The following is a 26,216-nucleotide window of genomic DNA, read 5'->3' as shown; positions in this document are numbered from 1 at the left end:
AGTCCTTCAGGATTTCTTCCAAGGATACCATCAAAAAATCCTCCAGTATACCTTAGAGAAATTCCTAAAGAAATATCCGGAGGATTTCTCGGAGAACTACTGTCAGGAATTCCTGGAGTAGGTAGCTGAGAATCAACTTGTGCATTGTCTGGTTGAATTCCTTTTATGCCGTGGAAAGGATACCTCAAAGACTTCAAGGATTCTTACGGGAGTTTTTTCATATATTTATCTGGGAAATTTCGGAAGAATTCTTGAACTGATTCGTTAAGAGGTTCCCGATGGAAAACCTAGTGGAACTCTTATGGCATATTCTCCAGAGATTTCCTTCTCCAGTTATTCCTCCAGGATATTCCAAGATTACTCAAAGGATTTCTCAAAGAATTCATCCAAAGATCCCTAGAAAAATTCTTCCACTGCAGTGTTCCATGGATTTTTCCAGAATTTTTTCCAGAATTTTTTTGCAGATTTTCTTTTAGGGATTTCTTTATGAACTATTCCAAGGAATCTTTCATGATATTCTCCACGCATTTCTCTACGGGTTTTTCAGTAATTTGTTTGAAGATCTTTCTACCTATTCTGTTAGGAATTACTCTAACAATTACTCCAAGGAATCTTCCGGAAATTTTTCAAGGAGTTCGTTCAGATTTTTCTCTTAAAATTCTAGAGTTTTTCCAATGATTCGTTCAAAATTTTCTCCATACATGCCATCAGGAAATCCTCCAGGATGTCATAAAGAAATACTTGAAGGAATGTCTGAAGGATTTTCCGGAGAACTACATGGAGGAATTCCTGGGGGATTTCCCTGAGTATTTCTTCTTGTGGAATTTCTAGATCAAACCCTGTTTGAGTTGCTTAAAGGAATCCGTCAAGAATTTCTTCAATAAATTCAAGAGGTTCCCGAAGGAATTCCTGATGAAACTTTCGATGAAATCCCTGAAGGATCTCCTGAAGGAATCCTAGTTAAAACTCATGAAGCAACTCTTGGAGGAATCTATGAAATAAATTCCTGAGGGAGCTCCTGGAGGAATCCCTGAAGAAACTTCAGGAAGATTGCTAAGAGGAATCCCTGAAAGAACTCCTGGAGCTATTCCTGAAAGAACTCCTGGTATAATTACTAAAGCATTTTCAGGAGGAACTAGAAGAACTCCTGGAGGAATCCATAAAGGAAAATCTCTGGTGGAACTCAAGCAGGAATTCTTTAAGAGGTATTCCTGGAAACTCCTTACGGATCTCTAGCAGAACTCCTCTGGGAATCCATCAAGGAACTTGTGGAGGAATCGCTGAAGAAACTCCTGGAGGAATTCCTGAAAATAATCCTAGAGAAATTTCTGCAGGAACTCCTTTAGGAATCCCTGAGAGAACTATTGGAGGAAATCCAGGAGTTCTTTCAGGAATTCAGGAGATCGTTCAGGAAAATCATCCAGGTGTATTATCAGGAATTCCTTCAGGTGTTGCTTGAGTAATACCTTCTAGAGTTCCTTAAGGAATTTCTCCAGAAGTTCTTTCAGGAATTTTTCCAGGAGTTCCTTCAGGAATCCCTCTAGGAGAACCTCCAGGAATTCATCCAGGAGTTCCTTCAGTAATGTCTCCAAACCTTCAGAAATTCTTTCAGGAAATTTTCAGAAATTCTTTCAGGAATTCCTCTAAGAATTCTTCCAAGAGTTCCTTCAGGAATTCTTCCAAGAGTTCCTTCAGGAATTCCCAGGAATTTCTCCAGAAGTTTCTTCATTAATACCTCCAACAATTCCGTAAGGAATTCCTCCATGATTTTCTTGAGGAACACCCTCTAGGAGTTCTTTCAGGACTTTCACCAGATGTATCTCCAGGAGTTCCTTCTGGAATACCTCCAGGACTTCCTTCAACAATTCTTTTAGAAACTCCTTAGCTTAGCTTAGCTTAGCTTAGCTTAGACTGACTACACATATCAATGGTTGCTATTCCGTGATTGACCGAAGTCAGTGAAAATGCACAAAGAATCAACTAGAAGTTCGGCTGGGATTGGCCATAATCTTCTTCAGTGTGCATAATTCAGTGCCTCTATTTATACAGGGTCAATAACGGCGCCGGCCACGTCCTTGCAGTCAGGTGGGATTGGGGGAAGGAATGTTAGTGTGTAACCTTTGCTTTTTGGAGACCGTGTTTGCCTCTGCATCTCCACAAAGGTTACTGGGAGAGATGTTTGTTAATGGGGAGGATCGTTGGGTCATAGGATTCACTTTGATAAGCGATTAGACCATGATAAACAATGATTTGTGAGATATATACATGCTTATACGTAAATATAATATTTTCATTTGATATGAACAATTTCTATGTAGAGGAAAATTATGCCGACACTTGAGGTGACGAACCATTCAAAGTTTGTTGAACAAATGCCTAAATGTAACATTCCTACAGCTGTCAGGACGAAAGCATGTGTTATTATATTTTACTCATTTGAAAAGAAACAAAAAACTCGATTGGTTGGGACATCATAGAACACTCTTATTCTTATGCCGACACTTACAGTGGCGAATCCAAAGTTTGTTGCATAAGGTGAACCTTTCGCAAGTTCACACTTGTAGTGTCGAACCATTCAAAGTTTTTTTAATTACAAAAATAAAGGTATATAAGAGGTGTTCTGAAAAAAAAATGTTAAACATAAATAAATCATGAATCAGAGTTTGTGTCGACACTCGCAGTGACGAACCATCCATAGTTTGTTGAAAAATCATATTTACATCCCACCATTGTAACGATTGAATGTGCAGTCATACATATTTTATAGATTAGAAATAGTAGCATGAAACGAGCTCACCAATTGATCCGTTATCCTTGACTGAGCAGCCACAATCCACTTTCGGCTTCACTCGTTTGCTCGGCTATAAAAAAGCACTCAGGAAAAAAAAATAAGCGCGCGACCCAAAAAGAATAAAAAAAAACTGTTCGGGCTTTCTTGACGCACTGCCCAGGAGCAAGCGTCAAGGTCGAAGGATCAAACAGAACTAACCGATCGCGGCACTTTTTCAGTTACTCCAACCGAACTCACCGATCACGCCACTTTTTCACTTACTAGACCAACGCGCGACATGTTTGATCCTGCCCTCGTCGCTCACCCCGGCAAAAGCAAGTGTCAAGGTCGAAAGATCAAACAGAACTCCATGCCGTCTGCTCCACACACCTCTTCATCAAAAACCCGAACACCACTACTAGTACATTCGCACTCTTCCCGTCTTTCTAGCTAGTAACGCACTTTCCTTTCATCAACTTTCTATCCGTACTGTGATCCGCTTGCTTCTTCTTCTTCTTCTTCTCATCAGTTTCCAAAATAACTTCCCCACTTGTCATGTGCACACTGTTTCAATCTTCTCAAAGCCACATAATAAGGTATTCTTATGAGATGACTCTAATTTCAACCTACATAACCCTTCCACTTCATCACAAACTTGGAAAAACAAACTTCCAAAACAAACACTTTCCTCCGTGTTTCCAGACCGCTTCCAGTACCCCACTGTTTTCAATACTTAAACACTCCCACAAGATCTCTCAATAAAACTCTCTGATTCGACTCTACTGCACACACTCACACTGATGCATCCATATCTGCACGGCAAGCTGGACTAGTTTTCCGCTATTTCTCGACGATTTTCTTTTTTCCCTCCAACTTCAATCTATCTGACCGTTTCTGTACACCACCTTCACCAACCTTCCTCCGAATCACAATCCACTAAAAACAGTCCCATGAAACTCGTTGTCATATTCCGAATTTGCGTCTCACTTCAATCACAACACCCTTTCCTCTTTACCATAATACTATCCCCTTCTTCCGTATTTCCAGTCTGCTACCAGTTCCAAACTGTTCTCAATACTTTAACTCTCCCATAGATCTCTCTTCTAAACTCTCCGTTCCGAATGTACAGCACACACACACTAATGCAACCGTATCTGCATGGCCGGCTGGACTAGTTTTTCGCGAATTTTCGACGCCTATTTTTCACATCAACTCCACAATGCTAATCGCTCCTGCCGGCAATAATAATCACTTTTCCCACACTAGAACCAACTTTTCCACTATAAACATTCTACCATGAAACCCGTAACAAACCCCGATTTTGCAGCTAAAAACCAATCAATTTTTACATGAATCTCACAACCCTTGATTGCCTCACTTCGATTACCGCACACGAGCTCATCGAAACGCGTCCGACTCTCACCGTAGTCAAAATGAAACTCTCAACAATTCTTTTAGAAACTCCTTCGGAAATACTTTTTTTCTTCGAGAATTTAGGAGTGACTTCAGGAATTCCTCCAGAAGTTTGTTCAGGAATTCCTTCACGACTTCCTCCAGGAATTTCTTCTGGAATTCTTTCAGGAGAACTTTCAGAATTTCCTTTAGGAACACTTTCAAAACTTGCTTCAGGAATTCCGCCAGGAGGATCTTCAAGAATTCCTCCAGCAGTTCGTTCAGAAAATCCTCCAGGAAATCTTTCAGGCCTTCCTCCTGGAGTTTCTTGAGGAATTCTTTCAGGAGTGTCTTCAGGGATTCCTCCAGGAGTTGCTCTACGAGTCCCTTGAGGACTTCCTCAGGAGTTACTTCAGGAATTCTTCCAAGAGTTCCTTGAGGAATTCCTCCAGGTTTTTCTTCAGTAATACCTCCAAGAGTTCTTTAAGAAACTCCTCCCGGAGTCCCTACAGGAATTCCTTCAGAAGATCCTTCAGGAATTCTTCGGAGAGTTCTTTCAGTAATTCCTCTAGGAGTATTTCCACGAATCTCTCCAGGAGTTCCTTCAGTAATACCTCTAAGAGTTCCTCAAGGAATTCCTCCAGGAGTTCCTTCAGAAATTCTGCCAGGAGTTTTTTAGGAATTCCTCCAGGATTATTCACAGGAAAGTTCACGAGTTCCCTTTGGAATTCCTCCAGGAATTTCTTCAGGAGTTTCTTCATTAATACCTCCAATAATTCCTTAAGGAATTCCTCCATGATTTCCTACAGGAATTACTTTAGCAGCTTCTTCAGGAATTCTTCCAAGAGTTCTTTCAGGAATTCCTCCAGGAGTATGTCTACGATTTCCTCTGAGAGTTCCTTCAAAAATACCTCCAGGAAATTCCTCAAGGTATGTCTAGGAATTCCTTCTTCAGGAATTTCTCCAGGAGTGACTTCAGAAGTTCCTCCAGAAGTTTGTTCAGGAATTCCTTTACGACTTCCTCCAGGAATTTCTTCTGGATTTCCTCCAGGAGAACCTTCAGGAATTCCTATAGGAGCACTTTCAGAACATCCTTCAGGAATTTCGCCAGGACCATCTTCAAGAACTCCTCCAGAAATTCGTTCAGAAAGTCCTCCAGGAAATCTTTCAGGCCTTTCTCCTGGAGTTTCTTCAGGAATTCTTTCAGTAGTGTCTTCAAGGATTCCTCCAGGAGTTCCTTCAGTAAATCCTCAAGAAGTTCCTTCAGCAATTCCTCCAAGAGCTGCTCTACGAGTTCTTCTATGACTTCCTCCAGGTGTTCCTTCAGGAATTCTCCCAAAAGTTCTTTCAGAAATTCCTGCAGGAGTATCTTCAGGAATTTCTCCAGAAGTTCCTTTAGTAGTACCTCCAAGAGTTCCTCAAGGAATTCCTCCAGGAGTTCCTACAGGAATTCCTACAGAAGTTCTCTCAGTAATTTTTCCAATATTTCCTTTAGGAGTTTTTCCAGAAGCATCTCAAATAATTTGTCCAGAGTTTCTTTAGCTATTCTTCCTGAAATCCTTTAAGGAATTTCTATAGGTGTTTCTTCAGAAATTCTCCCAGGAGTTTTTTTTTTAGGAATTCCTCCAGGATTATCCCCAGGAATTTCTCTAGGAGTTTCTTCATTAATACCTCCAATAACTCCTTAAGGAATTCCTCCATGATTTCCTACAAAATTCCATGATTTCCTTTAGAAGCTTCTTCGGGAATTCTTCCAAGAGTTCTTTCAGGAATTCCTCCAGGAGTATGTCCAGGAATTCCTCCAGGTGTATATCCAGGAATTCCTCCGAGAGTTCCTTCAGAAATACCTCCAGAAGTTCCTGAAGAAAGTTCCATAGGAATTTCTGAAAAAAAAACTGTTGGAAAGATCCATGGAGGAACTCCCGGAGGAATATTTGAACTAATATTGGGAGGAATACTCCTGGAGGAATTTTCGAAGAAACTTCTGGAGGAATTCTTTAAAGAACTCCTGGGGGAAATTGTGGAACCTGGACGAAGTATTGGAGATACTCCTGGAAAAATTCCTTAAAGAACTCTTGGAATAATTCCTGAAGGAACTTCTGAACGAATTCCTGTAGGAAATCCTGGAGGTATAACTGAAGTAACCTCCTGGAAGGATTCTAGAAAGAATTCCTGAAAGAATTCTCGGAAGAATTCCTGAAGGATCTTCTGAAGGAACTCCTTGTAGGATATTTGGAGGAATTCCTGGAGAAAAACCTAGAGGAACTCCTTGAGTAATTCCAGGAGAAACTTTCAGAGGAATTCTTAGAGAAACTCCTCTAGGTATTACTGAAGAAACTACTGGATGTATTCCTGGAGATACTCTTAGAGAAATTCCTAAAGGAACTCCTGGAAGCATTCCTGTCGGATCTTCTGAAGAAATTCCTGTAGCTACTTCTGAACAAATGTCTGAGGAGGAAATTCCTCAACGAACTACTACTGGAGAAATTCCTAAAGGAACTTCTGAAAGAGTTCCTGAAGGAGCTTCTAAAAGAGTTCTTGAAGGAACTCTTGGAGATACTTCTGATGGGAGTCCTGAAAGAACTACTCTTGGAAGAATTCCTGAAAGATTTCTTGGAAGAATTTTTGAAGGAACTCCTTAAGGAATTCCTCAAGGAATTCGTGGGGCAATTCCTGGAATAATTCCTGAAGGAATTCCTGAAGTAATTTCTAAAGGAAATCTTCGAGGAATTCCTGAAGGTTATCCTGGAGAAATTCCAGAAGAAACTCCTGGAGGAAGTTCTGAAGGAACACCTAGAGGAATTCCTAAACAAACTTCTGGAAGAACTCCTGATGATACTTGTGGAGGAATTTCTCAAGTAACTTCAAAAAAAGTTCCTAAGAGTACCTCTGAAGGAGTTCCTAAATGAATTCATGGAGAATGTCCTGGAGATATTCCAGAAGGAACTCCTGGAGATACTCTTTGTGGAAGTCCTGAAGGAACTCCTAGAGGGTGATCCTCTTGGAACTCTTGGAAGAATTCCTGAAGGAACTCTTGGAAGAATTCCTAAAGGAATTCCAGGAGAATTTATTGGAGCAACTTCTGGAAAATTTCCTGAAGGAACTTATGCAAGATTTCCTGACGGTTTTCTGTAACAATTCCTGAAGGTACTCGTGGAGGCATTTCTGAAGTAATTTTGAAGGAATATTTGGAGGAATTTCAGGAGAAAGCCCTGGAGGAACTCCTGGAGTAAACTCTTAGAGGAATTCTTGGAGGAATTTCTGGAGATATTACTGGAGGAAATCCTGAATGAAGCCACTCTTGGAGGAATTCCTAAAAAACTCCTGGAAGAATTCCTGACGGAACTTCTGAAGAAATTTCTAAAGGATTTCCTGGAGGTATTATAGAAGGGACACCTGGAGGGATTCCTGAAGATGCTCCTAGAATTTACCTAAAGGAGCTCCTGGAGGAATTTCTGAACGAAATTCTGAGGTAATTCCTGAAGATACTCCTGGAGAAATTCCTAGAGGAACTTCTGGAGGAATTCCTGAAGGTGCTTCTGAAAGAAATTTTGAAAGAATTCCTGGAGGATGTCTTGGAGGTATTCCTGAAGGAACTCCTGGAGATACTCCTGTTGAAAGTCCTGAAAGAACTCCTGAAAGGTATTCCTGAAGAAACTCTTGGAAGAATTCCTGAAGGAATTCCTAAAGGTATTCCGGTAGTAACTTCTGGAGAATTTCCAGAGGAAACTTCTGAAGAATTTCCTGAGGTAACTTCAGAAGGAGTTCCTTAAAGAATTTCTGGAGCAACTCCTGGAGTAATTTCTAAAGGAACTCTTGGAGGGATATTTGGAGGTTTTGCTGAAGAAACCCCTGGAAGAATCTCTGAAAGAACTCCTGAAAAAAAATCCTGGAGATGTTCCTGAACGAACTTCTGGCTTTCTTAGAAATTCCTGGCGAAGCAATTCCTGAAGGATTACTTGAAGGAACTTCTGGAAGAATTCTTGAAGGAACTTCTGGAGTAATTCTTTAAGGAAATCTTGGCGTAATTCCTGAAAGACCTCCTGGAAGAAATCCTTAAGGAACTTTTTGACAAAAAACTCATGAATCTCTATAGGAATTCATTAAGGAATCTCCATGGAAAAAATCCTTTACAAATCCCTGAAAAATTCCTTCTAGAATTCCTGGAAGCATTTCTTGAAGAATCCCTGGATAAACTCCAGGATGAATTTCACGGGGAAACCAATGAGGAATCTTTAAAGTTACTTCTGGAGGAATTCCTAAAGGATTCTCTAAAGGAACATCTGGAGAAACACCGATAGGAATTCAAAACTCTGTTTGTTTTGATCACATTTTTTGAAAGCATTATCAGAGATCGAGAAAGAATTTCCAGAATCTCTAACCCTGCAGCTTAAAACTATCCGTATAAACTAGGAATTTACAGCGTTCAGCCAAGCGAGTCACTGTCTATTCATGGAATACTCGAACAACCTAAATTTCCCAGTAAGCGTGATACACATTCAAAAATTAAACAGTAAAACTAAGAGTTTGCCAAGAAATTTATTCCGTGAATAAGCATCATATTTTTTCCCTGCTCCTTAAGAAAAACCTTATGAAATTGCGATGGGACATCCACAAGAACAACTAATATTAATACAGAGATCTTATGTGAATTTGCTAGTGAAATACTGGAGGTTTCCTGGGATGAATCTTCCGGAAACTCCTTCTGAAAACACCGGGAAAATGTTTGACCGCCTTCCAATAATTCTGGAGACATTTTTTACGGAATTATTGGAGTAATGCGTGAGGTAAGCAGAAACAGGTAAGGCTTTAAGTAATCAAAAATCTACGCAACTTAAGTATTCCATCAGACTGGAGCTTTTTAAACTAATATCCAGGCTGCCCCAGATGAAGTGATGATCATTTGAATAACTAACTACAATTAGCAGAAGATCTCTTGAAACACAGGGGATCGACAAATCGTTTGAAATAATTTGCAGGGCCTGGTTTACTGAACAACAAACTTAGTTTTTTTTTTAATTCATCAACAGCAACAACTTTTGTAGCATCACAAATATCCCTAATACATAGTTAGATCAGATATCAGTGAAACAACGATTCTCGTATAAACATGCACGCAAATTCTCCATTACATATTTGCTGGAAATAGAAAAAAAAAAACTGGATCCACGAAGTCCTGGACAGAAGATTCCTATACGAAAGAAGAATTTTTAAACTAGCGCCACGTTAGCTGCACAATGTATCTATTGGAAGACGTCAAAGGCGAAAAAGCACAGAATACACTTTGTAACTTGCTGAGTGTCGGAACATGTATGACTCCAATAATAAAAATAAGCTCTATCGAATTGACTAATTGCAATGTGATGAGATTTAGTTGAAACATCTATTTGAAGATCTAACTGTGTAAGAATGTTTGTTTTTTTTTCATTTATTCATAAGTTATCACCCATAATCACTCACTCTTCATTCCACGCTTCTGAACATCACCGATTCCCATCAATCCTACTGTCCATGATCCATCCGCTACCGATTAGCGCCCGCTGCTGCTAATATTGAAAGTGAACGCCGCTGCTGCTGATGCTGCTAGTGTAAATACGTAAACCTGTGATTGATCGATACTATAGTGACTAGAGTTACATGCTATTAAGTATCTACCATAGAGTTTTTTGAATGTGAACCTCTCGGAATAGAACACCAGCAGTCCTGATTCAGTAAGCCACTAATCGAACATTTACCTTCCGTTCCTTTTTTCCCCGGATCCAGGATGTGTCTAGCCAAATACTGCCCAAGGTAACGGTGGAGGACATCAGTGCTCGACCGCAGAGCAAGATCGGACGCCTGCGCGCCATTGGCAACCAGATTCGGTAAGTGACTCCGTTCGACGACAAACGCTAGATTATCACTAAAGATTCCGATCTTCCGTGCAGCTTCCTCCGCCGACTGGAGCGATCGATCCGTCAGAAGGATCGTCTGATAGCCGTCTCCGACGAGGACGCTGGTTCATCGCCCAGAGATTCACCTCGGGTCACTTCACCACTGCTGAAGAAACCGGACAGTAGTGGGTTGCAGACGAACTCGACCTCAGCGGTTGGTGGACGTATTGTCGTCGTCGAAGCGCAGCAGCATCCCCAGCCCCAGCAGCAACAGTTGCTGCTGATGCCTTCCAGCGCCATGGGAATCAAGTCACGGCAGAACTTCAAAATGTCCCGGCAGAAGCGGGTGGCCGGTAGCCGCGGGGGCTACAACGATCAATCCTGGCAGGAGCGGGATCGGAAAATGATCGACGGCGCCGATGTAAATAGCGACTAAATGCGGAATGTGTGTGTGTGGACCGTGTGAAGTGTGTGCGAATTGGTGTAAATAGCTAGGTTAAGTTTATGTTGAGCGTTCTGCGGCGTCATGTTTCTTCCAACGTGGGTTAAACAATGCAATAACGGTCAGAGTCTCGTGTGTCACCACGAGGGTTACACACGCGGAAGATTGTATTGCTCTGGGCTGGATTGTTGGGCACAAGTTAGTTGGGCGCCGTCCACAAATTACGTAACGCTCTAGGGGGAGGAGGGGAATAGGATCAAGCGCTACGACCCGTACAAAAATTTTAAATTTTTCATACAAAAAGCGCTATGGAAAAAAGGAAATCCTAAAGTTGCCAAAGTTACTGTAGGGGTACGCAGTAGTTCCCAGTGTTCATCAAAGACGTCTTAAGAAACTTGCGTATACTGGTAGTCCCTCAGAAATCATTTAGGAACTCTTGAAGAATCTTCGACAGAACCCTTGAGAACCCTATGGAATTCAATGAGAACGCTTTGTCGATCATAAAGCAATCCACAGTCAGCGTTGTGTCGTGATCTATTTTACACCGCGTAATTCCCAGGGAAGGAGCTAGTCAACTCTGCTGGAGAAGCCCGTACGATGGGATGTCTCCCGAAACCGATAACGTTATGCATTGTTCTTACTCCGTTGTTGACCGGTATACTTCCAGGACAGTCCAGCGATTTCGGTTGGATTGCGACTATCGTTTCACAGACTAAAGCTGGTATCCTACGCTATGTACTATTCGAAATAGTCCAAGGTAGAGGATCTCCGACGAAGAATTCCGCGGTGGTGAAAGATCATCTAAACCGATGAAATATGGGTCGTAACGGAGGTTAGTATTGCGAATCTGCCGGATGCAGACTTCTGGTTCACAGGCGGACGACCATTCGCTGGTGTTACTTCGCGATCTGTTTGAGTGGACTCAGCCTACTCCGAAGACCTTTTCATCGAGATTCTCGTTGCTCGTCCAGCAACGTCCAGCAAACTCTTTCTGGCAACGAACTCCTCCTAGCTGCCGAACTCTACTAACCTCCTCCTGGTCAACCACACCATATACCTCCTGGCCAACTGCACCTTGTACCAAGCTCCTCACTGCTACTGAGCTCCTTCCACTATCGCCGAGTTCGCCAATCGATCAGCCAACAGCCTCGACCGCATATTGGCCTCTTATTTTTGGGCACCTCTTCCAGGTCCTGTCTCCTCATCCAGATGCATCCTTAAGGTTCTTCATCAAAATGGCATCAGCGTGCTCCACGCTATCTGTTCCAACCGTCGGCTACTGACCGATATCGCTATCATGTCTTCTGCCAGGGTGAAACAAATCGGAATCATCCCGATGATCACACATACTGCCTCCGACGATATTGTTCTGTATGCGCTTGTTACTCCCATAGCCATTAGCTGGAATGTGCTGTTGAGCTTGTGCCGATTGGGCTTGGTTTGCAATACCTCAGGCCGGAACTCCATATCTCAGTATCGGCGATGATACGCCTACTACTGCTTCTCGGACCATGAGCGTATGGCATGTTCCTTGTATGAGCGCTGGTCGCCATTACCGCCTTCTCACATGTATAGTCGACGTGGCTGTTGAAGTTTATCCAATTGTATATCATCACGCCCAGGTATCTGAGCAATCGCTGTGATGCTATGACATGTCCCCCGATGGTAATCTACGCGTGTTGAACCGCTTTGCGATTGCTGACTAGTAACACCTCTGCTTGACCCCATTCATCCAGTTCTTGACCGTACCCATTGCCTCCATGGCTAGCACTTCCTCCAGCGTTTTGCCTATTACTGTTAGGACGATGCATCAGAAAAGCCGACGATCTCGACGCCATAAGGTTGCTCCAGTGATAGGACCCCGTCGTACATCCCATTCCCATTTCGACGTTGTGACCCAGCATGGGAACTTTCACCATTACTCTTAACTCCTTTCGGCCGGCGTCGATTGCATACACCAATACCCGATTCTCGAAGTAGCGCTAAAGAATCCAGCACAGATATTCAGGAACCCGCATTCAATGCAGCGCTGTGGCGATGGCCTCCCAACTGGCGCTATTAAACGCGTTCTCAAGGTATATCGTAACTACGGCGCAGTAACGATTTCCACTTCGTTTTTTCTCCGATGCCTTCTCGCCCCTCTCCAGGAACGTCTGACTTGCGTCTACCGTCGACTTTCCCTTCCGGAATCCGAACTGCCTTTCTGATAGTCCGATCTCGCTCTCCGTACATGTGGCCATTCTGTTTAGGATGACTCGTTCCAATAGTGTGCCCAGTGTATCCATCAAGCATGAGGGCCTGTGCGATGACCGATCACCGGGTGGTTTACCTGGTTTCGGTAGCAGCACCAGCTGCTGGATTTTCCATATATCTGAGAAGGACCTTCATCCATACATCTCTGCATCACCTTCCGGAACATAACCGGGTACGCTAGGATCGTCGCTTTAAGTGCCACAGTCGGTATTCCATCCGATCCGTGGGCCTTTTTCACCTTCTATGCTTTCACCGGTGCTACAAGCTCGTCATTAGAGACCACGGTGTCAGATCATGCGTTGGGAAGACCCAATAACCCTCAGCTTTTCAGCACACGTTTCAACCGGAATTGTGGACCCTTGACTTTCGCCATGACCACTCGATAAGCACCCCAAAGGGGTTGGCGTCAACTGCTCGGCACAGCTCCTTGTAGACTCAGACTTGCTCAGCGTTATCTCGCGTTTGAAAGCAGCTCTGACTGCATGGAATACGACCTTTCGCTCCACTTTGACTTCTACGTTCCTTGCTCTCAGGTAACGCCTCCTGTCTTTAAGGCAATCAGCTCAGAGGGCATTGAGTGCCTCGTTCCACCGGTACGCGGGACGTCGATTATTGCAGGGCTCTCGTTTTCGTTACATCGTTGTATCACATTCCCTTGCCATCGCTGTTGTCAGCCCTACCGAATCCAAGTTCAAGGCATCGCTGCCGTTGCGAAGTGCCTCAACAAAGAGATCTTTGTCGAAAGCCTTCGTCTTATACTGCCGGTCGCCAATTGTGTTCCTTTGCACTGCCACAGTGATCCGATGGCCAATCATATAGCGTGTCGCCTGGTGATCGCCATCGGTGTACTCTTCGTTCACCCTTCAGTTCATGTTGCTCGCCAGTGATGAGCTACAAAATGTTAGGACGATGATCGACTCCCATCCACTCCGTCTTTTTTGAAATGTGCTAACGGTGCCTTCGTTGCACAATTGTATGTCTAGCTTTGCTCTGGTATTGGTTACCCTGCTACCCCACTCCATGGTACATGCATTGAAGTCACCTTCAATTAGCACTGGTTTTGGAACAACTAGCTCGTCGGTCAACTGCTCCAACACCCGACTTAATTCTTCGAGCTTGCATTGAGTTGTACTTGATACGGATCAGCTATTATCGTAACGTCGCACTTAGTTTCTGTTGTCGACTGCAACATCCGTTGATGTGCGGCGTCGCATCAATTCAGGTTGATCTGCGATACCTCTGTTAGTGTTGGGCTGCGATCGGCTTTTGGTACGAAGCTGCCCGTCGAATGGGTGTTTCCTTCCTCCGGTGAGCAGAGCATGCACCTTGCTCGGTTATTGCAGTTTTTCCCAAAGTGACCTCTTTCTTCACATTTTCAGCACAGTTTGGTTCTGTCTGGACCTTTACAGCTCGCCGTCGGGCGTTTGAAGTCCATGTCCAAAGCCAATTCTCATCTTGCCACCAGTTAGTTCGCCATGTCAACTGGTAGCCGAATCGACGCTGACAGTATGCCGTCGTATGACTTCCACAGACGGATTGCACAGGCTGCATTGCTTACGCAACTCCTCACGCACCTCGTCCACGATTGTTATCTCGTTAGGATATCTGTACTCAACATCTGCTTCCTGAATAAGTGCTATTACGTCCGCCTCGTTCGCCAAAGATTTTGTGACTAGCTCCTGATAGGCCGAGCTCTTGATCGCTGTGTCTCTCTTCAGCTCAAGCAGCATTTCCCTTTTCTGGGTGCACCGCGTTCTAACTACGTTTTCTCCAGGCTCCTCCAGGTTCGGATCGTCCTTAACTTTTTCTGCGTACGTTGTTTGGTCGTTTGCCTTAACAAGTATGGCATTCCTTTTCGACCACTCACGCTGTAGGCGTCTCTTCGCTTTCTTCTTCCCCATCTTCTCTTTCTGTTTCTTTTTTATCTTTGGCATTGCCGACGGTTTGCCATCCGTCATCGTTTCCGTCCTTTTCCGGCACAACTTGTCCTTGCTCGTTGCGCTTCCTTTTTTGGGTCTTCCTCTTCTCCTGGCGACTCTATGTCTCGTCTCTTCGCAGGTTTGTCAGCTCGTACTTTCGGGGTCCTTAGCTTGTCAGCCGTTATTTGCTCCGTAACCTTTATCAATGCCTTTTCGTCAAGATCTGCTCTCATCCTCAGCGCTTTCTGCTCGTTCATGGCAGTGTTGACAGAGGATTTGATGCTCGTCAGCCTGGTTTTGATCGCTGTATGTACATTACGCCGGTTCTTGACGAACTGGATGAGTTCATCGATCTTATTTTTCACCTCCGTCAACCTCGAGTTTACAGGTTGTTGCCCTCCTCGAGCAACAACGATTTCGTTGTGTACACTGGACTCTGTATTCCTAATCCTCCTTGTAGTCTTTGTGTTTTTTTATACAGAATTTTCGCACTTCTAGCAAAGCTAGAAACTTTCACCTAACCCGACTATCTGGGGTGCACATGGGGTTTAGGCTCTGTGGTTCTCACTTAACGGTCTATTACGGTCTACTGCGGATGCACATCTCGAGTACGGTTACAGAGAACAAAAGGGGAAAACAACTCTGTACCACGTCACTTTTCTTTGGCTTGGGCTACAAGTTCGATGTCTTCCTGGAACTACCTCATGGTATTACTTCAGGAGGCAGAGGGCTTGTTGATGCCTCTACGCCTTTGCTTCACCTCTTGCTCTATTCGATTTGGCTGCAATTTGTCTCTTCAACCTCGCTCACATTTTGGGGCCGACCACACGCCTAGGCCATGTGAGAATTTTTCTATGGATGCTGCTGTGTTTTCTTGGTGCGCTTGGCTCCATTTTTCTGCTCGTCATGCTCTACGGGCGGACCGGTTGGATGCCGAGGTCGGTCTTGCGATTCCGGTTGAGGGGTAACTTCCGGTTCGCAAGCGCCCCGACGACCCAAAGCCGGTGGTTCGTCGTGATCGATACTACTCGGCTTAGTTCCCGACGGTGAAGCTAGCCTACTCCGATGGAGAGTACTTCGACGGAGGAATATCTCCCGTAACCGGTAACTTTACGCGTTGTTCATACTCCGTCGGCCCAGAGATTCCGGTTGGAGGATGGCTTCCGGTTCACTGGCGCTCCGACGACTCAAGTCGGTGATACACTCTCACCACTCAGAATAGCCCCCGACGGTGGATCTATCTCCGACGAAGATTTCCCCGGCGGCGGAAGATCTTCCGAACCGATGCTATCCGGGCAGATGCCGAGGTCGATCCTGTGATTACGGTGGAAGGAAGCTTCCGGTTCACAGGCGTCCCGACGACTATTTGCCGGTGCTGTTTCGCGATCTACTCAGCTAGTCCCCGGTGGAGGATCTAGCCTACTCCGACTCGATGGTGGTCGGCCAAGTGTCAGGGTCGGTTCTGCAATTCCGGTTGGAGGTTGGCTCCCGGTTCACAGGCGCCTCGACGACTTATTACCGATACTAAGTAACACTCGTTCTACTCGGACGCAGGATCTAGCCTACTCCGATCGTGCCCGATGGTCTCCTCTCATCAACAGACTGACTTATCGAGTGTCGAGGTTAGTCCGTTAATTCCGGTGGGAGCTTGGCTTCCGGTTCATCAGCGGACCGACGTCCTGACGTCAAGCGCTTCTCTTCTCGCCAGTAGCGCTGTAAGCCAGACATTATTTGCAACACCATGTTGGTCATCATATTTCAAAGATCGGGATCTCTTATCATTCCGTGGACCACACCGTCTACGCTGAAGTACTCACCAAAAGCAGTCGCCGCCGTGTTTCGCTCTATGTTGAACCTCGGGCAGTCGAAGACAACATAGGAGCTACTAGTTTCGGCGCTGCAGTCTTGGGTAATCTAAACATAATTCTCCCCCTGAAGAAGACTCTGATTAAAAAACAGTCGTTTTGATTACCCAAGACTGCAGCGCCGAAACTAGTAGCTCCAATTCTCCCACATCAGTCGAAATCTCCTCGCTTATGTCCATCACGAAGACATATTCTGGCGTTTTACACTCAGGACAGAATGGTGAAGACGCATAGCCGAATCGATGCAGATACTGCTTGAAGCAGCCGTGACCTAACAAGAACTGTGTCAGGTGGGAGTTCACTTCTCCGTGCTCCCTGTTCACCCAGGGCGATAGATTCGGGATGAGCCTGTGGGGCACCTGCCTTTCTCGGAGGCATCCCATTCTTGCTGCCACTTAGCCAGTGAACGAATTCTTGCCAACTTCCTCGCCTGCCTAGTTTCCCTTTGCTGATAGCAGTCGATGTCGTCGGACAGGATGATGCAGATCGGGACCATCCCAGCGATTACGCATGCCGCCTCCGACGATATAGTCCTTTACGCGCTCACCACTTGCATGGTGATGAGTCAGAACGTGCTGTTTAACTTATCCCGAGGCTTCTTCTGGCTGTCGTATCTTAGTAGCGATGTTGATATGACAGCCAGAAGACGCCTCTTACTGCTTCTAGGACCACCTATGTTGGGCATAAGTCTTGTGAGCGCATTGTTCGCCTTCGCCGCCTTCTCACATGCATAATCGACGTGACTGTTGAAGTTCAGCCGATCGTCTAGCATTACGCCCAGGTGTTTCAACTTTTGCTGTGATGCTATGGCATGCCCCCCAATCGTGCATGACTGCTTTGCAGTTGCTAACTAGTAGCACCTCTGTTTTGTTGTGGGCTATCTTCAGCTTGACTCCCTCCATCCATTCTTCGACTAGACCAATTGCCTCCGTTGCCAGCATTTCTACTTCCTCCTGCGTCTCGCCTAATACCGTTAGGACGACGTCATCGGCGAAGCCGACAATCTCGACCCCCTTGGGTAGCTCCAGCGATAGGACCCCGTCGTACATCGCATTCCACAGCGTTGGTCCCAGTATGGAACCTTGTGGTATCCAGCCGTTATTCTTTACTCCTCCGAGCCGGCATCGGTTTCATACCTCAGTACACGGTTTTGGAAGTAGCTCTTCAAAATCTGGCACAAGTAGTCGGGAACCCGCATTCTGTGCAGCGCGGTGGCAATGGCCTCCCAGCTGGCGCTGTTGAAAGCGTTCTTCACATCTATCGTGACCACGGCGCAGTAAAAATCTCCTCTACGCTATTGTTTCAATGCTTTCTCGGCCCTCTCGATCACTGTCCGAATTGCGTCCGCCGTCGACCAGTCTTTGCATTGAGCTACTGCTATACCTCGGTAGATTCTCCTTGGTATGCACTGGCGATCGTGGCACCTTACCGCTTTTCTGGAACGCAGTCGGGTCCTCGACACCTGGCGAGTTTAGTACGTACTTGGAGGCCTGCCAAGGTTTCAACGGGATGGGGGTAACCATACCATTAACACGCCGTTTCAGGGCGGTGTAATCCATCCTTATTAACGATGATGCCAGTCTTCCATAATCAGGATCTCGCTGGCCTGGATCCTAATGCACCGGTTGGCGCTCCTGGTGATGGGCTAAAGTACTTTGAAAACGATACGGGTCGCTTGTATGGAAACGTGCTTGCGGACCTGTGGATTATTGTAGGAGTTCAACAGGGCCCTGCATTGAACCCCCTCCACGTTTTAGGTAATCTCCCTTTGGGCTGTCCATGTCCTTGCGTACTGCCAACATATCCTTGTTGTTTCACGAAGTCGATAGAATTTCTACTTGGTTTCCTACTGATTATTATTTTAGCAACTCTTTCTTCCAATATTCGCTCTGAGTGTCCAACCCGCTGAAGTCTGCCATGTGCTATACGCTAAACGAAATCATTTTAAGATTCAGAAATATCGCTAACCAACTTGTCAAAGACTCGCAATTCAGCCCACGGCAATCAAAACTCCTCCGTTTATTGCATCCCATCGCCGAATGAAAGAATGTTCTACGAAACGTATTGCACAAAGTTATATGTTTAGAAACGATCCTAGGTAAGAAAAGTGTTTTAAATGTGTGCAAACTGTAAATATCGTTCCCATCCGTGGCACTCTCAAATACATTGTTAAACCAAGTAAAACGGAAGCAAAAGCCCTAGCCTTCTTCATGGCGTCAATGACTGATGGAAGAATCAGTCATCGCAAAAGTATAGAACTTAAAAGCAAGCAAATTCTACAGCAATACTTAGGAAAAACTTCTTTCTAAACAATCTCAAGCGAAACATCATCCATCACTTACTACCGCTAAGCGCGAGCCACTAATCTTAAGCACATATCCGTGTGCGTGTTTTTGTAATCCTTTTTACACACTAAAATGAAAATCGAAAAAAAGTTTGCACTCACATTGACGAAAACTCACGATCGCATAAACAAAATCGTTGACTAGTGAAGGTTCTCGCAGAGCAATGGAAATGGACAAGGGGTCACATTAGAATGTGTTAAGTTTTGAGTATCCGTGCATGAGGGAAAAAAGAGCAATGCTGCTAATTCACCCAACCGTAGGACCTTTCCTAAAGCACCTAAATGGAACAAATTAAACGAATCGTAGTGCGGATTCCCTTTAGATCAAACGACGAGCAAAAGAGCAACGTGTAAATATTTAATGAAAACAAAAATGCAAGTACAATTCAGTCGAAAGCTAGTGCATTGACCAACGGTGAACAAGAATTGAAGCAGACGAACAGAAATACTCAAATGCATGTAAAAAGAAAGCTAGATAAAGTTGTAAATTTGGTAGGTCACCTTTGAGACTGATTTTTTTAAGAACACGATATGGACGTTAAATCATGAAATCAGCAAATCTGACACGAGCTAATGCAGCGGAAGCTGCAGAAGAAGAAAACAATAGTAGATTGATGAGTTAGTCCAGCTGCTCCAGTAGAAATTGTTGTGAAGCAAAAAGAAGCTTTGAGTTTAGAGCACAGATTTTAGAAGCACTCATCCATTAGAAGACGTATAGAAACATTGCATTCATCGGGTAAATTCGTCTGCACTCCGACCAAAATTAGTGGAATCATTGTCAAGCTCACAATGGCTTTTCATCAAGTGTCAGCACTGGTTGGTGGTTGTCGAGGTAAAAGTGTTGGAATGGTTGTATTTCAAAGCTACGAACACATAATAGACTTCTCTAAGATTTAAATGCCATCGAACTAAGTTCTGTTGAATTACGTGAAGTAAATTCGCTCTCTTCAAGACAGAAGTCATACTCCACCGAAGATCGTCCTAAGCACACGTCGTTCAAAAACTCATAGCGCTTGCAGGTCCTCTTCGAGCATTATCCACGTCTCATGCCCGTAGAGGACTACCGGTCTTATCAGCGTCTTGTACATGGTACACTTAGTACGGAAGTGAAGTTTACCAGACCGCAAGGTCTTGTGGAGTCCATAATAAGCACGACTTCCGGCAATGATACGTCTTCGATTTTCTCTGCTGCAGTTGTCATCCGACGTCATCAATGATCCGAGGTAGACAAATTCGTCCACCACCTCGAACTCATCCCCGTCGATCGTCACGCGTCTGCCTATGCGAGCTCTATCGCGCTCGGTTCCTCCAGCCAGCAGATATTTCGTCTTCGACGTATTTACCTTCAATCCAACCCGATCTGCTTCACGTTCCAGCTTGTTATACTGTTCAACAACCACCTGGAACGTTCTTCCGACAATGTCCACGTCGTCAGCGAAACAAATGAACTGGCTGGATTTATTGAAGATCGTGCCCCGCATGTTGAAGCCCGCCCGTTTCATAACACCTTCTAGCGCAATATTGAACAGGAGGCAGGAAAGACCATCGCCTTGTCGAAGTCCTTTGCGTGTTTCGAACGGGTCCGATAATGCACCCGATATCTTCACACAGCACTGTACACTATCCATCGTTGCTTTGATCAGTCTAGTCAGTTTCCCGGGAAAACCATTCTCGTCCATAATCTTCCATAGCTCTTCGCGGTCGATGGTATCATAGGCCGCTTTGAAATCGATGAATAGGTGGTGCGTAGGGACTTGATGTTCGCGACACTTTTGGAGGATCTGCCGCAACATAAAGATTTGGTCTGTCGTCGATCGCCCGTCCACAAATCCGGCTTGATAACTTCCAACAAATCTGCTTGCCAGTGGCGATAGACGGCGGAAGATGAACTGGGAAAGCACTTTATAGGCTGCATTAAGAATGGTGATCGCTCGATAGTTCTCACATTCTAATTTGTCACCCTTTTTGTATATTAGGTATATTATTCCTTTCTTCCACTCCTCCGGTAGCTGTTCTGTATCCCAGATCCTGGCTATCAATCGGTGCAGACAAGTGGCCAACCTATCCGGGCCCATTTTAATAAGTTCCGCTCCAATACCATCCTTTCCAGCTGCTTTGTTGTTCTTGAGCTGTTTGATAGCATCCTTAACTTCACCTATTGTGGGAGTTGGCACGTCTCCCTCATCCGCCGTACTGATGAAGCCATTCCTCCTGCTGTCTTGATCTTCCTCCTCTGCGCTGTTTAGGTGTTCATCGTAGTGCTGCTTCCACCTTTCAATCACCTCACGTTCGTCCGGCAAGATACCTCCATCCTTATCCCGGCACATTTCGGCTCGCGGCACAAAGCCTTTGCGGGATGCATTGAGTGTCTTGAGTGTCTTGAGAACGATACAGCTGCTCCATCTCTTCGCACTCCAACTCTTCCAGGCGGCGCTTTTTATCCCGGAATAGATGGGTTTGCTGTCTTCGCTTCTGTTTTTATCGTTCCATGTTTTGACGGGTGCTTTGCTGCAGCATCATCGCCCGCGCTGCATTCTTCTCGTCCAAAACCGTCTGACACTCCTCGTCGAACCAACCGTTCCGTCGATTTGCTTCCACGAGCCCAATGGCACCTTCCGCTGCGTTATTGATGGCTGCTTTGAGACTACTCCAGCAGTCCTCAAGAGGGGCTTCGGTGAGCTCTCCCTCTTCCGGCAACGCTGCTTCAAGGCTTTGCGCGTAATCAGTTGCGACTTCGGGTAGCTTGAGTCGCTCCAGATTGTGCCGTGGCGGGCGTCGGTACCGAATGTTGTTCACAACGGAGAGTCGTTGGCGCACTTTAACCGTCACTAGATAGTGGTCCGAATCGATGTTTGCGCCGCGATAGGTTCTGACGTCGATAATGTCCGAGAAGTGTCTTCCTTCAATCAAAACGTGGTCGATTTGCGATTCAGTCTGTTGGGGTGATCTCCAGTGTACCGATACGGGAGGCTGTGCTGGAAGTAGGTACTACGTATGGCCATGTTTTTGGATGCGGCGAAATCAATCAGTCTAAGACCGTTTTCGTTCGTAAGCTGGTGAGCGCTGAACTTCCCTATAATCGGTCTAAATTCCTCCTCCTGGCCAACCTAAGCGTTGAGATCTCCGATAACGATTTTGGCATCATGGCTTGGGCAGCCGTCGTATTCACGTTCCAGCTGCGCGTAGAAAGCGTCCTTATCGTCATCGTCACTTGCTAGGTGAGGGCTGTGCACGTTGATTATGCTGATATTGAAGAAACGGCCTTTGATCCTCAACTTGCACATTCTGTTGTCGATTGGACACCACCCAATCACGCGCCTCTGCATTTCGCCCATCTCGATAAAAGCTGTGCCCAGCTCATGTCTGTTGCCGCAGCTATGGTAGATGGTATAACCATCCCTATACGTGTGTACCGTCGACTCTTTCCAGCAAACCTCCTGCAGCGCTACGATGTCGAACTTGTGGACCCTCAATAATTCGGAAAGAATGCGGGTACTTCCCAAGAAATTGAGAGACTTACAGTTCCATGATCCGAGTTTCCAATCGTTAGTCCGTTTTCGATGCCTGGGTCTATGCCGATTGTTCCGGTCCGAATTTACATTGTATGTTTCCTGTACTGATAATTTTTACGGCTGGCTTGTAAGGCCTGCACCAACCCCCTGTCTCGCCGGAGGATCATCGTGCACAGCACTGTTTAGAGTCCCACACTGGCACTAGGACGATGATCAGCCGCTCCTAACATGGAGAACAGACGCTGTTTTGAGCCGCCCCTAACATGGAGAACAGGCTCTGATAAGCTACACCCTCAGAAGAGAGGAGCCCCCCTTCCCAGTCAACATACGACCAAGGTCCCACCAGGGTTGGTTACCCGATCTTCCCTACGATTACTCGTACCCCAGGCGGCACCACGGGGAGGTAGGAATAGGACAAGAGGCTAAGGACCACAAATAGGATCTATTTTATACCTGCAGGTACGCGAAGTACCAATGGAACGCAATGTCCAGTCATTTACCACCCACGTCTTTTAAGTGCCTCTCTTAAAGTTTCAATGAAATGTATACCCCTGAAAAGATTATTGTAGATATTGCTGATTTATTTATTTCTCCATAAATTTTTAGTACATTTGTCCAATATTTCAAAGAAAATGTCCAATAAATTTCGTTGTTGTAATTTTTGATCATATTTTGCTGTCTTAAAAAGGAGAGTCAGTTGGAGAATATATTCAAAAAAGTGCTTTTTTAATATTCAAGAATTTGTCGAATTTGCATTGAATCATTCAAGAATAGTTCCTAAGCATTCACGTTAAAGAAGCGTAATGAATTTGTATGTAGAAGTTTAAAATTTACGCAATGATTTTGAGTAAAAAGTTTGACATTTTATTCTCAGGAATTACTCAAAGAGACCAAAAGAAGATATCCAATAATATCCATGTCATCCGCGAAGCAAACAAATTGACCGGATCTCGTGAAAATCGTGCCTCGACTGTTAGCCGGACTTAACAGTCGAGGCACGATTTTCACGCATGACACCTTCAAGCGCAATATTGAACAACAGACACGAAGGTCCGTCGCCCAGTCGTAGTCCCCGCCGAGACTCGAACGAACTGGAGTGTTCGCCCGAGATCTTCACGCAGTTTTGCACACCGTCCACCGTTGCTCTGATCAATCTTGTGAGCTTCCCGGGAAAGCTGTTCTCGTCCAGGATTTTCCATAGCTCTACGCGGTCGATACTATCGTATGCCGCCTTGAAATCGATGGACAAATGGTGCGTAGGGACCTGGTACTCACGGCATTTCTGGAGGATTTGTCGCACGAAAAAGATCTGATCCGTTGTCGAGCGGCCGTCGATGAAACCTGCTTAATGCACCCCACAGACGCTCAGACGGTTTGACCATCATTGACTCCGCCCCCCACGTTGGTGCTATGTTTGACCGTGTGTGATACTGCTTGACGAACCAATTTGACAGTTTGTGAAACAGATTTGACCGGTCGGCCAAAATCAAACGAGTTTGATTTTGCTCAAAGCACCGGTGGGTGGAGCCAAATTTTGACGAACTGATCGTACTGTCTGTAGGGATGTTGCACGAACATCAACGTCAGTATGTCAAATTGAAGCTTCGCGTCTCATGAACTGCCGATGCAGATAGGTGGAAAGTAAAAATGCTTGAATTTACATAGCGTCGGTTCCAATGTGCTCTGGAGTTGTTTCTATATTTTTCACGATCGTTTCCAACACACGGTGTGCCAGAAACCGTTATTAACAGAAAAAAATGTCCATGAATTTGGCACCTACCATTTGAAAGATATAGTATTCACGCATCTTCTCCGTGAATTTGAAAATATTCTAACGAGGGAATCGAAAGTTATCGTGATTTGAAAGTTTTGAGCTATTTTGGAAAGGAAATTCACATGCTTGTAAATATTTCCCAACGGTGCATCATTATTAACTTGTAAACCAGCCAAGTTATCACCAGCTTTGCATTAAGCATTCAAAACATGTGATATCCAAGCAGCTTCTCTGTAAATTTGAAATCATTTCGTCAAGGAAATCTGAAGTTACAGTGATTTGTATTTTATGATTATTTCTGTGAAGTTTAAATTAGGGCTGACTTACATGCCTTTGTTATGAAAGTGTACGTAAGTTGCAAATTAAAATGTCTATAATTATCTTCGAAGTTAGTTTTAGATTATTTTATCAAAAAACAACATAACTAGAGTACTTTGGAGTTTTGGAGTCATTAAGATTTTTTTTCCATCGTCGAAAATAGTGTTCGATCGTCGAAAATAGTGTATCTTAACAGATTTGCATTCAACTTATATCTTACATTGAAGAAATGCAGTGTTTCGTTAAATCATAAGCAAATGGGTTCGTTTTTGTGAATTTTGTTTCATTTCTGCGCGTTTTGCGGGGCAGTGTTTCGTTATGGCCCAAATAAGCATATTGGCGAACCTGAACAATTTGAAAGTGGCACCATGTTGCTCAGAAGAGGTTGGATTATCAACTAGTGAGATCATTTTATGCTAGTGTTTTAAATAAGTTAAATATGATGGTTCACATTTTGTTCATGACAGCGAAGGGGATACGTTTATAAATGTGTTTGTTCAATTAATAGTTAGTAGGAGTTTATTGTAGAAATTACCTTTGTTTCATGTTTTGCCAATTATGTACTACTATGGGCTCCAGAATAAACTGCGGTCAAGAAAGATTCACCCCCGCACCAAATGCACGATGTACAAAACGCTCATAAGACTGGTAGTCCTCTATGGGCATGAGGCGTGGACTATGCTCGAGGAGGACTTGCAAGCTCTTGGGGTTTTCGAACGCCGAGTGCTAAGGACGATCTTCGGCGGCGTGTGGCGGCGAAGGATGAACCACGAGCTCGCTCAACTCTACGACGAACCCAGTATCGTGAAGGTAGCTAAAGCTGGAAGTATACGCTGGGCAGGGCATGTTGCAAGAATGCCGGACAACAACCCTGTAAAGATGGTGTTCGCCACGAATCCGGTCGGAACAAGAAGGCGTGGGGCGCAGCGAGCTAGGTGGATTGACCAGGTACACCAGGACCTGGAGAGCGTGGGTCACAGTCGAGGATGGAGAGAAGCGGCCATGAACCGAGGGAATTGGCGAAATATTGTTGGCGAGGCTTTATCAAGATAATTGATATAAAGCCAAATAAGCAATTATGTAAAAGCAACAAGCCTTATATTTTGTTTAGTTCCTAGAACTAATGGATACAATAAGCGTCGACTTTTCCTTTAGATACTGATAGATTACTTTTGATGACTTCATTATGTTTTAAGAGAGGTATAACAGGATATCACCAGTGAAAATGATGTGATGATCCCTAGGACTATGGTAATTAAGCGTTTTGTTTACCAAGACGAATCTGTAATATAACCACTTCCAATTTTCCAAACTCCCATTGACTTCTCGTGGAAGTGCAGAGGATTCCAACAGCTTCCTCAAAGATAGTATCACGTAAATACTTATTCCATAACCCCAATTGACATGTATTCGGACGCAGCAGGACGCGGTATTGCTTAGTACAAGGAATGAGAATTCCATTACTTACACACTGAGAGTGCTGCGACTAATCCTAAGTAACATCCGTTGGTTCCTTGTGCATGTATAGTTGCTCTTGTAATAACGGAGAAGCAACAGTAGGCGGTCAATCACGCTATTAAATCACATTGATCAACATATTGATAAGAATTTGTTGCAATTAGTAGTGGTAAAAACATTGAACGTGGTAATTCAATACTCAAAATTTACTTCATTATAGGTCCAAAACTTCAAAGTACTTTAGTAGTGTTGTCTCTAGATAAAGTATTCTCAGACTAGCTGCGAAGAGGCTTGAA

The 26,216-nt window shown here is 44.6% G+C and overlaps 1 protein-coding gene across 1 annotated transcript in view; it reads left to right on the top strand.

The window, feature by feature from the left end:
* The window catches only part of LOC5574754, a 106,844-nt gene extending 95,784 nt beyond the window's left edge, over positions 1–11,060 (top strand). The window contains exons 15-16 of the mRNA XM_021838541.1: positions 9,926–10,026; positions 10,090–11,060. Coding sequence (XP_021694233.1) covers positions 9,926–10,026; positions 10,090–10,471 — 483 coding nt within the window. The 3' untranslated portion in view covers positions 10,472–11,060. The remainder of the gene's footprint in view (positions 1–9,925; positions 10,027–10,089) is intronic.
* Positions 11,061–26,216: the final 15,156 nt, after the last annotated feature.

This window comes from Aedes aegypti, chromosome 1, assembly GCF_002204515.2.
Source record: "Aedes aegypti strain LVP_AGWG chromosome 1, AaegL5.0 Primary Assembly, whole genome shotgun sequence".
NCBI lineage: Eukaryota > Metazoa > Arthropoda > Insecta > Diptera > Culicidae > Aedes > Aedes aegypti.
The sequence above is the reverse complement of the archived record's forward strand: the minus strand, read 5'-3'. Positions and strand labels throughout refer to the sequence as shown.